Source organism: Scyliorhinus canicula, chromosome 13 (genome assembly GCF_902713615.1).
Source record: "Scyliorhinus canicula chromosome 13, sScyCan1.1, whole genome shotgun sequence".
NCBI classification, from domain to species: Eukaryota; Metazoa; Chordata; class Chondrichthyes; order Carcharhiniformes; family Scyliorhinidae; genus Scyliorhinus; species Scyliorhinus canicula.
Window position 1 is genome coordinate 25,842,682 of NC_052158.1, and position 13,696 is coordinate 25,856,377.

General features: G+C 46.7%; 1 protein-coding gene across 1 annotated transcript in view; it reads left to right on the plus strand.

The window, feature by feature from the left end:
- LOC119975530 (zinc-binding protein A33-like) overlaps positions 1-13,696 on the plus strand; it is a 556,168-nt gene that overhangs the window by 243,577 nt on the left and 298,895 nt on the right. The window contains exons 44-47 of the mRNA XM_038815321.1: positions 1,501-1,527; positions 2,535-2,561; positions 4,998-5,033; positions 10,562-10,588. Coding sequence (XP_038671249.1) covers positions 1,501-1,527; positions 2,535-2,561; positions 4,998-5,033; positions 10,562-10,588 — 117 coding nt within the window. The remainder of the gene's footprint in view (positions 1-1,500; positions 1,528-2,534; positions 2,562-4,997; positions 5,034-10,561; positions 10,589-13,696) is intronic.

Below are 13,696 nucleotides of genomic sequence, written 5' to 3' on the forward strand. Positions count from 1 at the left end.
GCTAACTTGTTATTCTCAAGTGCCCTAACTGAGCCTTCATGTCTCATCCTAACATAAGCCTTCTTCTTCCTCTTGACAAGTGCTTCAACTTCCTTAGTAAACCATCCTATCCGCCATAGGATGGGATTGCACTAGAGAAGGTGCAGCCGAGATTCGTCACAAAGTTTCCTGGGCTAGAGTGTTTCAGCTATGAAAAAAGACAGGCTAGGCTGAGCTGCTTTCCTTGGAGCAGGGAAGGTAGAAAGGGAACTGATTGAGGGGTACAGAGTTATGCGGGGCATAAATATGGCAACTAATGTCCTCTGTAGAGGGACCAACAAACAGGTGCAAAGACTTAAAGAAAGGCACAGGATATTTACAGGGATTTGAGGAAAACACTTTTTACTCAATGGGTGGTGGTAATCTCGGACTCTGCCTGAAAGGGCGCTAGAAATAGGGAAGCCTCACAGCATTTAAGAAGTATTTATATGAGTACTTGAAAGAACAAAGTTTCAGCTCAGGCATTGGGCCTGAAAACGTAGCTCTCTCTTTATCTCCACTGATACTGCCTAGTCAGCTGAGCATTTCCAGCACTTTTTTACAGGCCAACTGCAGGAAAATAGCATTAGAATAGATCAATTCTTTATGGCCGGCGCAGACCCAAAGGCTCCGTCAATCGCCACAGAGTCCATTGCAACGGCCCTGGGGTATTTCTGGGCGTGTGGTGGGATTAAGCCCGAAACTTTGGGTTCAGATCCAGTGCCCTTCTCCACAAGGGCCTCGCCCCCGCAGTGCTTTCTGATGAGGGGGATGTCCTGCCAGTGTTAGTGTAGTGATCGGTACCTCTCAAGATTACGGTAGCGCCACTGAAAGAGGTGGCCACTGCCTGTATCAACGCAGCAGAAGTGGGGCTGGAGCCCCCGGACGAAAATAAGTAGGAATACATCGACCTGGACAATCAAGGAGGCTCCGACAAGAAGGACGGAAACGTTGTTCTAAAAAACATGGGGATAACATCCTCGGTATCCCACTTTTGACACTGGTAGTCAGTACATTTGACATAGGGTGCCGGAGAAGGCGAGAGTATCCCATCTCGTTGCCACAAAATCAGGCGGTTTACTTGGCAGTAATCCCAGATGGAGTGAAGCCTGCTGTCGTCTTCTGGTTCAATAGCGCTGACGGTTGAAAAATGACGTCAAGTGGCCAGTCAAGGCTTAGCACTTTCAGGACGCAATACACGCCCCAACCAATCTCCCATCCAGGCTTCAGGTCGACCATTATATTGCCTGCAAAGTTTCAGCTCAGGCATTGGGGCTGAAAACGCAACTCTATTTTTATCTCCACTGATACTGCCTAGTCATCTGGACATTTCCAGCACTTTTTCTATTTTATAGTTCTCAAGTTTCTAATGTCGTCTGAAGAATCACACATTTTGTATATTTTGCATTCTCAACGGCTTCACCATCTACCATTGAAGGGTTTATTACAAAATATTTACAATGCTCATTCTTTATTTTCCAGAATGCAAGAAGCTTCTTCAAGCGAGCAGTACGTAATTAAATATATTTTCGAAATAGACCTATGGTCCGGAATATGTTTTTCTGTTTTTAGGTGAGGTGGGTGTGAGGAAAAATAATTTAGTCAGATGTATGGCCAGCCTCCAGTGTTTTAATTATTGCAAATATTATCCTTTAAGGAGGACTTTCAAACTAAACCAGCTGATTATTTTGAAGCAGTTGGAGTGCTGGCATTCATACCCGGGATAGTAGGTCATTCAGCGCGAATGGAAACACAACGATGCAGAGCCTGAGAGGGTCAAATTCTGCGATATGAATGTCCAGAGATTGGTAATCCTTTTATTTCCTGACTGTCTGCTACATGTCGTTCAGGAATTTCTCAATGTAATTGCAAATTTATTTTGTTAATGACAGTTGTAAATCCATGCTGGCATGTGATTTTCGATGGATGCGACCATTCCTTTTCCTTGACACATGACGCGATTCAGAATGTAGTACAAACATCAAATTGATCAGATTATGATATCACTGTACAACTCAGACAAAAGGTAGAGCAGAAAATTCAGAATTTCTGCCAGATAAGTCATTCCTCAACAACTCGGAGGAGGAGTGGGAATAATTTTTCTTCCATCTTTTAAAGTGATAGGGCGCAAGATCTCAATACTTACACCGTAAATTTATAACAATAGCTTCTGCCTCAAACGCCATTATACACCAGATCATTGACGAGGAGAACATATTCCATGGTGTTGTCACCGGTGAGATGGTGACTTCTCATGAACTGTGATACAGTATTCCTTGGCGATGTCCCGACAAAATGAACGTGCAACTCATGTTGCACTGGGCAATTCCTGGGCCTCGGTTAATTGCAAATTATTTTCCAAACTATATTGTTCCAATTAGTGACACAATGTGCTTTTGATTATTAACTATTATTAATTTACAGCCTGGAATTATATTGCACATGTATTCGATCATATATTTATATTCTGCATCCTTTGAAGAATTCTAACACTGACTGGATGACTTATGCTACAGTGAGGCAACTACTTTTAAAAGATACCGGTAATTGAGACAAAATACATTAACTTACAATCCTTTATATTTTGCATATCTATTTCCTTTGGGCCTACTGGTCAAACATCGCTGCACAATTTATCTGTACAATGCTTCGCTAGTGCCAATATGTTGCAAATATTACTACATTAACAATTGTAATGCTACTACCTTAATTGTTTTTGTTCATTTGGCATTGTGATAACTCAGTTTGCTACAATATAACTTATACGAGGATACGCAATTATACGATGCAGGTTGTAACATGGTAACATTCCAGTTTGAAAGAAGTATAATGTTATGACCAATCACTTTACTTGTAGCGTAATTTTAATGCTGAAACAATCTAGCGTCGTCCCATGCCAACCTCTTTATTCATATGAGGCGTCTATCCAGCACTAAAGTTTCACCCTGCTGCACACTTTGAATTGCACATTGCATTGCAATGAAGTAGCAATATGACAGATCTCTTCATCAGCGGAGAACGTTCAGAGCGGGTCACCAACACTATCACAGGGACTTCAACGTCGCATTTGCGGTTGAAGTAGCTGTGATTAGGATGCCATTGGGGTGCGGGATCATCTCAAGGTAGGTTAGACGAGAGTTCACGTTCGCCGGCGAGGGAGTGAGTCATGGGGAATAGGAGCCCCGGCCTTCCCTCCGTCTGCTCGAGCTCGCGCAGATTTCACTCTAGGAATCCCTAGACTTTGCACATTCCTGAATGGAACTCCCTAAGTGGTCAATGATTGGCAATGTATCGTCCGTTTCCCGCCCAGTTTAAATTTCTAGGCTGGCAGAAGGATGTCACGAGCGTCGGGCAGTCTAAAGTGCTCAGACGTTGGCCTCTAGTGTGAAAAGAGTGTGGGGAGCGCTTCCATTGGAAATCCCCTAATAACTTCGGGCGCGCTTCATTTCCCCCGCCCCCCCCCCCCAATAAAAACACTCTCCCCCCCCCCCCCCCCCCCCAACATGCCCACCGTCCGCTGCACCGCCCTCTCCCCGTTCCGACTTATCCTCGAACACACTAATCGCCCACTTACCACCACCTTATTTTTTAACTTGCCGGCCAGTCCAGAGATTTTGCTTGGGCTGGAGTGTTATTTGCAAGGCGGGACTTCCTCCAGAGTGAGGGGCAAATTACTTGTCTACAGTCAAATTACACTCTTTCGAGCCTTAAATGGCTGCGAGGCAGGCAGTATGGGCCGGTTGTGTTCCCAATCGACTCCCCGGGTGGAGGGAAAAGAAGCTCCACAATCGGAAATATGCTGCCCTAGTCTCCTGATTCAACCAGATTCAACAGTTATCGAAGTCCAACAAGTTAGAACGAGCAAACCAAAATACTCAAATCAATGATAAATCTTGCGGAAAGTAAGAACGAAGGGGAATGGAATATGAACACGAGAGATGAGAGGAAAGGACAGTAGCAGTTAAAAACATCAGTATTTTCCGCTATTTTTTGAATTTACCCATAATTCTTAAAATCTGAAAGACTGCAATGATAAACATGAGTTTTCAATGTAGGGAAGGACTTTTGACAATAATTAGGCCTTCGCGCCATCTTAAAATTAGCGTTCACTGATATGAACCAACCATCACGTTTTCCAGCAGACCTGAAGAGCACCTACCACGTCAGTCCGTTTCAACGCGCCAAACCTCGGTAAATCATAATTTATAGTCGGACCACTGGACCTAACACGGCAGCTGTCCGTTTGAATATTACAAGTACTGTTACCAATAGTTCGGCTTTAGAAAGATCGAAATATTTTTCATTCCTCTTTTCAAATTCCCTCTTGCACTTGGAACTAGCGCATTGATAATTTATTGTCAAATCTGTGCAAGTAGAATTGTACCAAATTGACTGAAGAAAAATATGGTGACGTGTAACACAGCGCCCAACGCAATACCGTGTGTCACAGTTTTCAAAATCTCTGGTCGAATGGGGCGACAAACACGCTTTCCCATTACCGACCACAACTGGACGCAAAATCGAGCATGATCTAACTTCACCTATTTTTCATCCGCACCCAAAATTTAAAATGATGTCAGTACATTTGGGATTATCTTGATTCCAATTGCAACAGACGTCCAATTAACTTGTCATTGAACGAAACAGTCGGAGTTTGAAAAAATCAGGTGTAATCAACCGCGGCTGGTATGCATATTGGCGGCGACTCACCAAGGCGTTTTAATCTAAACCCAGGAAGACTAAATAACTGGGTATGAATTTCTCGTCGGCGGTCGCAAAAAGAGGCAAGAGGAAATTTCCCAGCATCTTCCTCTGCACCTGATTTCCTTTGCGGTTGCAAGCATTTGCCAATCTCCAATTTGTGCACCTGCCCAAAATAAATTAATCCCAGTGTATCGGTAACTTTCAATGGAAATGCAAAACCGTCTTCTGCTCCTGTAGTAAAACAAGCTTATCTCCATGTCAATTTCTGTTACCAGAAATAGAAAAGCTGCTCGCACAATTAAAGGCTGCTGGTGAGGCACTTTACTTAGACTACAATCCTGTTCATTTTAGAATTAAACATCACATCATTTACTCGATGCAATTGTGGTTGAATCCCGCATCATGGTTTCACATATTCGTTTCGAATCAAGATCAAGGCTGTGCGAATATGTTGTGGAATTTATAATAATAATCTTTATTAGTGTCACAAGTAGGCTTACACTAACGCTGCAATGAGGATGCTGTGAAAATCTCCCAGTCGCCACACTCCGGCACCTGTTCAAGTACACAGAGGTAGAAATCAGAATGTCCATTTTACCTAACAAGCACGGCTCCCGGGACTTGAGGGAGGATTCCGGAGAACCAGGAGGAAACACACGCAGACACGGAGATAAATTGCAGACTCCGCAGAGACAATGACACAAATCGGCAATCGAACCTGGAGCGCTAACGCTGTGAATCAACAGTGCTAGCCACTGTGCCACTATGCAGCACCAGGATCGTGGGAAAACACTGATCTCTTCGTAGTTTCATGAGCAGCTTCGTCATCCAATTTCAAATTAAAAGTTCCGGATGCTTTCTTTTCTGAGAAAGAGTTTGAAATATTTCTACCTTGTCAGTACACCAATTCCGGCTTCCAGGAACCAACATCCAGTCCCCCCCTTATAATGTTCTCTCCCGTTAACTAATTTCAATAGTGTCTCGGTAAGTGGTTATCTATACATTTCATCTTTCTGATTGGGTGAACAGTGAAATGATCTATGCCTCCGAAGTCATTCGATTGTGCCTGAAAGTAGGTCTGTTCACCCCACAGGTAGTTCCCTGAAAATGCATCAACTGTCTTTCTAGATGTCCGACCTAGCGCTGTGTTTCAAATCTACTTTCCAGTTTATTAAACATTCGGCAAAAACGGGTGTTTTCTGATAAAACCAGATAGTGCTGGTCGAACGCAGCTGGTCTGGCAGCATCTCCACAGGGAGAAAGCGAACAACCGTTTAGAGTCCGTATGGCTGTTCTTCAGAACTGAAGGCACAGAAAAATGTGATGGGTTTTATGCTGTTAGTTTATGGAGCAAATTAGAAGAGTGGCGGTAGGTGGCAACAAGGAGACGAATGCGTGCCTGTAGAGATGATTCAGGGGGGGAGACTTTAGGTCCATGGGTCACTGCGTCCCTTTATGGGGAAGATGGGTCCTCTAGAAGTCCGATGGGATGCACCTGAACCGGGATAGGCCAAACATCATTGAGGGGAGGTTTGCTCTTGCTGTCGCAAGGTGTAGAGGTGGTGGTGGTTAAGTTAATTTGCTCTGGGTTGGGTACTGAGTGGAGGTATAGTAGCGGGAGATGCACAACCAAATATAGAATTAAATGCAAGTGAGCCTGGGAGGCCGAGCGAAGATAGATCTTTGAAGCACAATAAAATATGGCAAGGCGGGATGGCATTTATTTCTCTGCAAGAGGCCTTAAAAGTAACGCAGATCAATTGAAGATGTTCTGAAGGTTAAACTTTCCTAATATTAATTGGTATAGGCAAAGTGTGAAAATTTTTGAGGCACTGTAATCTTGAAGTGCAATCAAGAGAGCTTTTTGAGCCAACACATAGAAAGTACCACAAGAGGATTGAGGTACTAAATAAAGGGCAGCAAGGTAGCATTGTGGGTAGCATAATTGTTTCACAGCTCCAGGGTCCCAGGTTCGATTCCAGCTTGGGTCACTGTCTGTGCGGAGTCTGCACATCCTCCCTGTGTGTGCGTGGGTTTCCTCCGGGTGCTCCGGGTTCCTCCCACAGTCCAAAGATGTGCAGGTTAGGTGCGTTGGCCATGATAAATTGCCCATAGTGTCCAAAATTGCCCTTCGTGTTCGGTGGGGTTGCTGGGTTATGGGGATAGGGTGGAGGTGTTGACCTTGGGTAGGGTGCTCTTTCCAAGAGCCAGTGCTGACTCGATGGGCCGAATGGCCTCCTTCTGCACTGTAAATTCTATAATTCTATGTACTGGACCTAGTTTTAGAGAATCAAGCCGGGAAGGTGGGAGAGGTGTAACTGAGCAAGTGTTTCGATGATAGTCACAATAACTCAGTAAGATATAAGATATTTATGGAACCAAGGAAATAGTAGGGACAATTATGGACAGAAGTAGCAATCTGTGTGTGGAGCCAAAAGACGTAGGGGAAGTTTTAAATAAGTCTTTTGTCTCTGTGTTCATTGTGGACAAGGACGATGTGGGATTTGAAAGCACGGAGAGGGGTTGTTATAAAATTGAGCAGATTTGCATTGCGAGGGAGGGGGTGCTAGCTATTTTAGTGGGCTGTAAACTGGATATATCCCCAGACCAGGTGAGATGTATCCTGGGCTCCCATGTGAGGCAAGGAAGGAGATTTCGGAGGATCTGACGGTAATTTTCAAATCTTCTCTACCACAGGAGACGTGCCAGATGATCTGAGGACAGCGAATGTATTAAATTATTCAAGAAAGGAAGTAGGGAACCAGCAGGCACTTACAGGCCAGTGAGTCGAACATCAGTGGTAGGGAATCTACTGGTTAAAATTCTGAGGGACAGAATGAATCTCTGCTTGGAGAGATAAGAAATAATTAAGGATATTCCGCAGAGCGTTATCGGGGGAGATCAGGTCTGACACATTTCATTGATTTCTTCGAGAAAGTGACTCGCTGTGTAGATGAGGGCAGTACAGTAGATGAAGTCTACATGGACTTCGAAATGAAATTAAATGAAAATCTCTTATTGTCACAGGTTGCTTCAAGTGAAGTTACTGTGAAAAGCCCCTAGTCGCCACATTCCGGCGCCTGTTCGGGGAGGCTAATACTGGAATCGAACCGTGCTGCTGGCTTGCCTTGGTCTGCTTTCAAAGCCAGCGATTTAGCCCTGTGCTAAACAGCCCCTAAGACTGTTGACAATTTCCAACATGGGAGACTGATGAAAAAGGTGAACGCCTATGGGATTCAGGACTACTTAACAAATTGAATCAAAAATTGGCATAGTGGTAGGAGGGAGGGTAATGGTCAAAGGTTGTTTTCCTGAGTAGTCTCTTGTGGCTAGCGATGTACCGCATGATGTGGTGCTGGGCTCCTTGCTGTTTGTGGTGTACATTAATGACCTATATATGAATGTGGGGAGGATGATCAGTAAATTCTAAGATTGCACAACAATTGTTGGTTTGGTAATAGTGAGGAGGAAATACTTGGCTGATCATATGGGCAGAACAGAGACAAATGGAATTTAACCATGAAAAGTGTGTGGTGGTGCATGTTAGGAGGACTAACAACTGAAGGAATACACAGTGAATGGCAAGATGCTAGAAAGTACAGAGCACCAGTGGGAACTAGCGGTGTATGTCCATAGATCCCTGAAGGCAGTCGGATAAGTTGATAAGATGGTCAAGAAGGCATATGGGATATGTGCTTTATTAGCTGAGACACAGAATGTACGAGCTGGGCGGTTATACAGGAACTATATAAAACGTTCCTTAGGCAACAGCTAGAATTCTGTGAGAAGCTCTGGTCTCCATACCATAGGATGGTTCTGATTGCACGAGAAACGGAGGAGGAGAAATTCACCAGGGTGGTGCCAGGGCCTGAGCGCTTCGGCGAAGAAGAGAGGCTGGCTAGGCTGAGATTACTTTCCTTTAACCAGAGGAGGCTGTGGAAAATCATGATCGAGATGTAAAAATACGACGTTTTTAAATAGGATAGATGGGAAGAACCCTGCCCCTTCAGTAGAGGGATCAATAACCAGGGACATAGACTTAAGTTAAGGTCAAGGGATTTGAGCAACATGATTTTAACCTCGAAGGGGTTGGGGCTCAAAAATTCGTCCAGAAAGGGTGTGCGAAGTGGGAACCCTCACAACATTTAAGATGCATTTAACTGAGCACTTGAAACGCCATAGCATACAAGTCTATGACCAAGTGCTGGAAATTAGATTAGAATTGATGGATGATTCATGGCTGGTGCACGCGTGATGGGCCGAGGGTTCTCTTTTCGTGATATGACTCGGATATTGAAGAACTATGGCATGACCACAAAATAGAGGGCGTGTTTAAGACAGTGTAAAAATGTGCTGCTGCGGACATAAACGTCACATAGTAGAATTTGTTTAAAGGAGCACAGAAGTCTGCGCTGTATGTTACGTAAAATTTAAAAACTGGTGACAAATAGCCCTGTAGGACAGGGGCCATTGGGCCAAATTATTTAAAGGGATGATCAGGAGTGAGGAGAGAGTTAATCGACTGAACTCCAGAAGACTTTAAAGTGTCGAGACAAAGTTTGTGATGTTGTTCCTCCACTTCCGGTTGGGCTTCACTCGAACATCGCAGCAGGTCAAGGACGGACATGTGGGATCGGGAGCAAGATAGTGGGTTGAGTTGGCAGATGTCAGGATGTTTATGGTCATGCTTGTAGACTGAGCAAAGGTGTTCACAAAACCAGTCTCGGTTTACTCTCCCCGAAGTAGAGGAGACCATGTTGGAAGCAGCGAACACAGTACTCCGCATTTAAGAAGCTACAAGTGAAATGATGCTTCACCTGAACGCAGTGTTTGGGATCTCGAACCGTCAGGACAAAGGAAACAAAGTTGTTCTACCGTCTGCGATTTCATGGGAAGGTGCAGTTGGAAGAGGATGTGGCGTTCAGGATAATCGAGAGACCGTTCCCTCCGGAATTCTGACAGGGTGGTGAGGGAAATGAAGTGTCTGAGATGGACTATGTGAAGGAGAGAGAGAGGGTGGATATTGGAAGCAAAGTCAACAGCGTTTCCAGATTCGGAAGAGAGTATTATGCGGCACGGACACACAGTCATCGGTATAACGAAAATATTAGTTGGAGGGTGCTGATCATAGCAGGAACAGAATATTCTACATATGCCACAAAAAACGCAAGCGTAACTGGGGCGCAAGAGGCTATCCATGGCCACATTATTTATGTGCAGAAAGTGAGACAAGCTAAAGGAGAAATCGTTGAGTGTGTCAAAGGACACTTTCTGCTCGGCAATTTGGAATTGAGTTGACGCTTCAAAGCAGTTTTGTGTCGAATTCTTCAGTAAGCCCAGAATAAAAATGCATGATTCCAGCTTCCATTTTCCTCGATTTTGCCGCTGCGTCTTGGAGTAAAATAAGAAGACATTTTTCAGGTCCAACAGTAAATTAAGATTTCGATGTTTCCCTCATCACCACAACTAAATAACTGTGGCGCATGTAGCAAATAATGACTGCACCCTGTGGAAAAGCAAATTATTGCGGATGCTGGAATATGAAACGAATGGGGAAATGCTGGAAAATCTCAGCAAGTCTGGCAGCATCTGTAGGGAGAGAAAAGAGCTAACGTTTCGAGTCCGATGACTCTTTGTCAAAGCTTTGACAAAGAGTCATCGGACTCGAAACGTTAGCTCTTTTCTCTCCCTACAGATGCTGTCACGACTGCACCTTGGACGTACTTTCTCATTCTAAGCCATGTTAGTTGTTAATTAATTAGAAACTCACAAATATGCATGGGTTATCTTTCCTTCCATCTCCTATTAACTAGGCTAACTTGTGTTTATCTTCCTGCAGCTGAACTTCTGCGTGCAAAGGAAGATGGTAAATATGGATTTTGTGTCTCTATCTTAGCAATTTCATGCTGATTCTGTGAACAGGACACTTGCATCATGTGACAGTACCTTTAAGAAATTGGTGTATATAAATGGGTGTGCACATAATTATCTTTAGTGAGAGTACCTTTAAGAAATTGGTGTTTGTTACTGCAGTAATGTCAGAGAGTGGGTGGAGCTGGGCTGTCTGTCAGCTTTTTACTTTCGTTTTAGGTTGTTTGCTGCAGGGTGTGTTTTAGTTCCGTTTTCAGAGCTGGATAGCTGTAGTCACAGCCAGAAGGTGTATGAATCTTTCTCTGTAATCTAAAGACTGTAAATCTATCCTGGTGATTTGCAACTAATGACAGTAATGCCTTTAACCTGATGTGCTTCTGGCAAAAGGTGTGTTTGGTCTTCTGGATCTTAAAAGGACAACGTACGCATTACTTAGTGCTGTATTCTTTGGGTATTGTATTTAAATTAATGGTTGCTAAGATGTTCACTGTATGTTTCAAAAAGTTTAACTTGAGTTCATAGAATAAATATTGTTTTGCATTAAAAAATACTTTACCATTTCTGCTGTACCACACCTGTAGAGTGGGCCGTGTGCTCGCCATACAACAATCTATTAAAAGTTGTGCGTCAGGTGTACTCCAGGATACACTTTTGGGTTCTCTAAACCCTGGCCCATAACAAACTGGGGGCTCGAGGGCGCTAAAAGTCTATCTATTGTATTGGCTTTGTGGACTTAAAGACAGTCAGAGGCTGAGACTCGACTTCCGGGCGGCGAGCGAGGAGGTCGCAGGGAGAGGGGCTCCCGCAAGCGCAAGGAAGGAACCCCCCCGACAGGCCGGACGGCGGAGGAGGAGCGGGCGGCAACGGCGGAGGAGGAGCGGGCGGCAACGGCGGAGGAGCGGGCGACAACGGAGGAGCAGCGGGCGGCAGCGGCGGGCGGCAGCGGAGGAGAAGCGGAGGAGGAGCGGGCGGCAGCTGAGGAGGAGCGGGCGGCGGCGGAAGGCGGAGGCGAGGAGCGACGGCGACAGGGAGGCCCAGCAGCGGCAGGTCCAACCCCTCTCTCCCCCCCCCCCCACGCGGGCCGGGAACGGTGCGGCAGCGGCGGGCCCTCTTCCCCCCCCCCGCCCAAACCAGCAGCGGGACACCACCCCCCCCCAACCAGCAGCGGGGACACCAACCCCCCCCCAACCAGCAGCGGGGACACCAACCCCCCCCCCCCCAACCAGCAGCGGGGACACCAACCCCCCCCCCCAACCAGCAGCGGGGACACCAACCCCCCCCCCAACCAGCAGCGGGGACACCAACCCCCCCCCCAACCAGCAGCGGGGACACCACCCCCCCCCCCAACCAGCAGCCCCACTCGCCCCTCCCCCTCCCCCCAACTGCAGTGACCACCACGTGGCAAGGACAAAGGGGGACTCTCTCTCTCTCTCCTGGGCGAGTGGAGAGAGAAAACAAAAGAAAAAAGAGACTTATATTTCTGTTCTTTTTTTTAAATAAAAACCCAAAAGAAAACTGGTAAAGAGAAAAGGGGTGAAATAAAGGGGTAAAGGAAAGAAGGGGGGAAATAAATTTTTCATTTAAAAAAAAAATATATACATATATTTTTATATATATATATATATATTAATAAAATTAAAATAGGGTGCGGAAAAGGGGGAAAAGAAGAACAAGGAGAGAAGAAACGATGAAGGGGAAGGGGGAGAAAAAAATGCCAGAAGGGACCCAAGAGAAAGGGGGCACCGGAGGTGGACGGGGCAAAGGGCAAACCAGCTTGGGCGAACGAGTCAACACGCGAAGCAGCGGGAAGAATGTATCGCCGCATCCAAAAGAGCTGGACGGGCGGGCAACCTCTCCCCTGGGGTTAGAGGGGGGCGTGAATTGGAAGGAAGCCATTGCCGAGGTGGTGAGGGAGCAGCTGCAGGCAATCAAGGCAGAGTTAAAAGCAGACACAGAGGCCGCAGCACAGGCAGCAGTGACCAGGGCCATGTCAGGGGTGCAGCAGGCTCTGACCAGAATGGAGGAGAAAGTGGATGCCCAAGGGAAGATACTGGAAGCCCAAGGGAAGATACTGGAAGCCCAAGGGGCAACCATTAAAGAGCTGGAGAAGGCAGCGACTGACGTGAGCGACCGGGTCATGTCCCTGGAGAGGGAAATGGCGAAACTGAGTGCAACACAGGGGAGCCTGAAGGGCAGGGTAGACGACCAGGAGATCAACTCGAGAAGGCAAAACATTAAGATAGTGGGCCTGCCAGAGGGGATAGAGGGTAGAAATCCCACAACATTCGTGGCTGCGATGCTGGGCTCCTTAGTGGGGCGGGAAACTTTTCCCACCCCACCGGAAATGGACAGAGCTCATCGGTCACTGCGCCCGAAGCCCAAGGAAGGGGAAAAACCGAGAGCAGTTATAGCCAGACTGCACCGGTACCGGGATAGGGAGACAATCCTGCGCTGGGCCAAGGAGAATAGAGCCTGCAATTGGGACGGGCACGCCATCAGAATCTACGAGGATTTTGGAGCGGACATAGCTAAGAGACGGGCGGAGTTCAACAGAGCGAAAGCAGCTCTCTATAAGAACAAAGTACGTTTTGGTATGCTGTACCCAGCAAAACTCTGGGTCACATACCAACACAAGGAATATTTCTTTACAGCCCCTGCCGAGGCGAATAGATTCGTTGAGGAGCACGGGCTGGAAAAACGCCATGGGAAGTAGGGACGAGGGGCCCATGGCAAGGAGATACGTCATGCCGACGGGGGGGTGGGGAGGGGCGAGGCAAAGCCAGCCCCCTCCCCCCTGGCAGGAGCACCCAGGAAAAACAACCCAATGCCCAAGGGCCCGCTCCAGGTGGGAGGCCAGGCCCCGGCACGAGGGAACGGGAGTACTGGAGAGGGGAGAGGGGAAGGGGGACAGCAACCTCCGAGCGGGGAGCCACCGTGCTAGCAGGAAAGCTAGCGATGGGGGCGCGCAACAGAGCAGGGCCGCAGCGCACCCCCAACAGGGGGGAAGGCGCCAGGCAGGGGAGGGGGGGGATCACCCATCAAAGGTGGGAGAGCAAATGGGGACAGGAATGGGGGAGAGAGGGGCAATGGAGGGGTACACAGG